A 4719-nucleotide genomic window follows, 5' to 3' on the forward strand; every position below is an offset into this window, starting at 1 on the left:
CAGACAGAAATATCTCAACAAGTGTTTGATGGATTGCCAGGAAATTTATCTTCGTTGATTTCCGCCATCATTAAGCAAAATTTTCTTTGGTTTCTGACCCACGAAACCATCAGTTTTAGCTAATTTGTTTTGTTTCTGTGCTAAGTAGCAAATGCTAAGATGATTAACATGGTAAACGTCCTGAAACAATTAATGTAAATGCAATGTGATGTGTTTTTAGTTTGTAGATATTCATTTTATTTGTTTTATAGACTAATTATTATTTTGTGACCTTACCTGAACCTGGAGGTTTGTGATGCCTTCATAAATAAGGCTGATCGATTAGCTGGTCTCCCCTCCGTCCAAATGGATCAATGAACCCAACACAGTGGCCAGTTATTGCTCATCCATTCAGCTAAGAGTCTGTAAATAATCACCTGTATGATCTGGGTCAGAGACGTGTTACTGTTAGCATCTGAAAAGCTAACTTTAGCTATCCATCAGTAGCAACTGCTACAAGCATCATTTAACTATTTAGAGTCACAATCTTTGTACTTTATGTGGCTCAAATCTCACAGTGCAAACTTTGGTTATTAGTTTTTGATTCTAGTTTCCCTGCAGCTTCTTTTATCAACATAAAGTACGTGAAAGCGCAGATAGGGGGCGTAACTTTGGCAACCTGCGTTTACGAACAGCTGTCATCGCTCTAAAACAGCCGAGCCAATCGCAGCGAAGCACGATGGTCGACAGCCTGACAAATGGAGCGCCGCTTCTTCTGGAAAAATCAGGTTGTTGTCTGGATGATGCAGATGACCACAAATCTGCATTCAGTTTTAATTCTACTGTTTCTCACCTCATACCTGTGTGCAGAAAGATCCAAAGGTTGCACTTGAACTCCTTGAACTGTATTTTTGCGCGTTTATTTCAAAACGCGGGATCGACGTCGCTGTAATCCGACGTCTCCTTCATGAACAGCCAATTTACCGAGTTACATCCCATCAGTCTGATGTGTGTAGAGGTGCGTGCGGTTATTCTGTAGCGGTCTGGAGTCATTAGCATGTGATTTAATGAAGGTAAACATAACGGGTGTTCGTGTGTGTGTGTGTGTAAAGTCTCTGACGCAGCACTTCTCCAATGAGAGGCTGCAGATTTATCATCGTGTGTGTGTCCCACTGCCTTCAGATGTCTGCAGGGATTTAATGAACTGAAGAGGAGACTTTTTTTCATACAGTATAAAGCAGCTGCGGACAGACGGACGCTGTAAGAGCCACCAGATCAATGCGGACTGATTTATCGGTGGTCCTGCTTTAACCATATAAAACTACAGGGACGGTGAAGAGGCCGACAGGAAAGGTTGCCGCTGTAACAATTTAGCTACCACGACACTCCAAATGTTAATGCTAGACAGTGATTCATTAAAATGATTTACATTTGAAGCATTATTCTATTATTGCTGCCATTTTTCTTCAAATATTTAGTTTGTTCTTGTCTATAAAATCACTAAAGTGGCAGCAGTGTGGTTCATAGACACGAGGCTGCACAATTAATCGACATATTGATTGGTTGACAATCACTAACAAACAGTGTTAAAGAAATATAGATAGCAGTGTTGAATATGTGAACTGGAGGCTATAATGTTGGATGTTACAGAGACTGTAAGCTTTGCTTTACTCACATTTTATCCATATTGTGTTGCGTTTAAAAATTACAATTTATATTGTGTTGCTCACAGTATTGCTATATATCGCAATATATTGAATCGTAACCCCTGTATCGTATCGCAATATGTCAATATCCAAATCAGAGACGCTGTAATTTCTGTTGAAGGTAAAATGTGTGAGAGAACAGAGTTATAATGAGGTACTGTAGTGCTGCAGAGGTGCCTTGCTCTATAAATCTCCAGGTGTAAGAAAATATGTTTGTTTGACACAAAAAAATTCCCAATGTTTTCAGTGACAATTAAAATAGTGATGCAAAAATAATCATTCACACACTAATCGTGAATCATATCTCTCAAAAATAATCACAATAGATGATAGAAGATGTCTATTCTCAACCTTAAGACCCAAATTCCACCAAAATACCAAAAACTTGCTTCTAGGGGCTGCAAATTCTAATTATTATAAATCACAATCATCTTTAAAGGTATTAAAACACAAATTCTTACATCCTGACATGTGATGTAAAACTGAACTAATTTACTACTAATACTGTAGATAATCAAATATTCATGACTTTTCATACCATGCAACCTGTGCTTGGTACGCTCTGGTCTTTAAGAACTTATCAGGGAAAATACAAAAACCCGTCTGAGTGCCGGCGTTGACAATATGCCCCGTAGTGTTTTTCAACAGCAAGATGAATGAACTCCTACGAAAGCAATAATATATGATCTGCCATCTTTTGTGGAGGTAAAATGAAAGATTAATGGGAGTCAGAACACTGCCTCCGAAAATATTCCAGTTACTTTGCTGGCATGGATAAACAAATTGCCCGAATGTCTAATTTCCAATGACATCCATCTGTGTGTGTGTGTGTGTGTGTGTAGATGTGCGGGCCCAGTTGGTGGAGCAGCAGCGATGTCTGGAGCAGCAGACCGAGATGCGAGTTCAGCTGCTTCAGGACCTGCAGGACTTCTTCAGGAAGAAGGCCGAGATCGAAACGGAATATTCCCGAAACCTGGAGAAGCTCGCCGAGAGGTTCATGGCCAAAACGCGCAGCACGAAAGACCATCAGCAATACAAGTACGCCTACGAGTCACCATTTATCCGCTTGGGTCAAAAGTGGAAAAGCATTTAACCTTTATTAATCTAAGCTAACTAGCTTCAACTCCCGGAGTCAAATACAAACTTAATGGTCCAGTGTCCTTTAAAGCACCATTAATTGATTATTTTTTGGCCACTTAAGGAAACAATGACAGTTTATATTGTGAATGTGTTAGCAAACAAGGCTGCAACTAATTATTATTATTATTATTATTAAATAAGTCGTTTGTTCCAAAAAAAAGCCAGAAAATGGTAAAAATGTTTCCCAAATGTCGTGTTTTGTCCACAACCCAGAGATAGAGGACCAAAGAAACCACAAAATAATCTCATTTAAGCAGCAAAAATCTGAGAATTTGGATTTTTTTTTCCATAAAAAATGTCAATAATTGTTAATTAATTTAATGGATGACTAATTGATTAACTGACTAATCGTTGAAGCTCCAGTTGCCTATTTACACATTTGTTAGTATCTAATTACTTGAAAATAAGAATCTTTTGTTACTTTAGAATGAGAAGTTTTTATCTACAGAGGTAGCGGGTCCTCTTGTACAGAGTCCGCCATGTTTAACTGCCATGTTTCTACAGTAGCCCAGAAGGGACAAGCCAAACTCTGGCTGGATGTTTTCTCTCTTAATTTAAAGAATCTCTTCTCTCCTCCAGAAAGGATCAGAACCTGCTCTCTCCGGTGAACTGCTGGTACCTGCTGTTAAACCAGGTCGGTTGCCATGTTTGCTCGAGACCCTTTTTATATAAGAAGAAATGTGAAAAACATCAGACATTCCTACATCCTCTCTCTCTGTCTCTTTGTCTGTCTGTCTGTCTGTCTCTCTCTCTCTCGCTCACTGTCTCTCTCTCTCTGTTCACAGTGATAGTCACTCGCCCTCTCCCCGTGCAAACGTCTGAAGCCTTTCTCTCACTTGGTTTTATTCAGCTGTTTGTGTAATTATTATTGATTATTACTTCCTGTTTGTTCATCTGACACTCCATAAAGATTTATACATGACTCATCTGACTGTTGATTATTATTATAATTATTAAAATAATTTTTATTATTATTCTATTATTATTATCATGGTGGATTTGGCTTTTTATATTTTCTACTTGGTTTTGGTTCTGATGTGGTTCAGATTCGAATGTGGTTCTGGTTCATCCTCTCCCTGTTAGAGAAAACATTCCTCCATTATTTTTAGTGATTACAATTTCTAATGTTTTAGTTTCTGTTTCTCTTTGCTTTTCTAAATGTTGATATTATATTATTAGATGTTATATATAGTATCATTTGTTTTATTTCTGTTGTTTATGAATGTATCTTCTGTCACATACTTGTACTGCAGTAAAAAGTAATAGAAGTATAAAGTACACAGGCGGATATAATCACATTATAAACTCTGTGTACTTTAATAAAATGTAAAAAAACAACAGAAAAAGATTTGAAGTTTAATTTACAACGACCTCTGACCTGTGGACATGCCCCTTTGCTGTAAGGCCGTCCCTTTGGTGACGTCCAGCAGCAGCTCGGACTGAGAGTCAGACTGAGCAGAGAGACTTCAGCTCCACACACAGAAGAAGAAGACCAAGAAGGAGAAGAAAATGGCTGACTCAACCAGCAGCAGCCGCTCTGACTCTTCATCATCTAAAAACTCCTCCTCTTCCTCACTCAGAGATCTCACACATTCAGGTAATGACTCACTTGTCCAACATTCAGTTACTGCTAAATGGACCTTAGCCTCTTATTAGTCAAAGTCTTCATACTTTAAAGCTAAAATAAAACATTTGACCAACAACATTTCAGCAGCTCCATCATTATTAGTATTTTATAATGTATAATGTATATTGTAATGTACAGCACATACAGGGACAGCCACTGCAAACTAGCTTAGACTAGAAATGTTGTAGTGTATTGCTTTACGCACAATAAAGATTTAAATAATGCAACTTTATCACTTGTACGAAAACACAACTTTATTATCACTGT

The 4719-nt window shown here is 38.0% G+C and overlaps 1 protein-coding gene across 1 annotated transcript in view; it reads left to right on the plus strand.

Moving 5' to 3' along the window:
- LOC118341824 (SLIT-ROBO Rho GTPase-activating protein 1-like) overlaps nt 1–4719 on the plus strand; it is a 51121-nt gene that overhangs the window by 32806 nt on the left and 13596 nt on the right. Inside the window, exons 6-7 of the mRNA XM_035680224.1 lie at nt 2526–2723; nt 3405–3459. Coding sequence (XP_035536117.1) covers nt 2526–2723; nt 3405–3459 — 253 coding nt within the window. The remainder of the gene's footprint in view (nt 1–2525; nt 2724–3404; nt 3460–4719) is intronic.

This window comes from Morone saxatilis, unplaced genomic scaffold (genome assembly GCF_004916995.1).
Source record: "Morone saxatilis isolate NCDOM2014 unplaced genomic scaffold, NCSU_SB_2.0 Contig10, whole genome shotgun sequence".
NCBI classification, from domain to species: Eukaryota; Metazoa; Chordata; class Actinopteri; family Moronidae; genus Morone; species Morone saxatilis.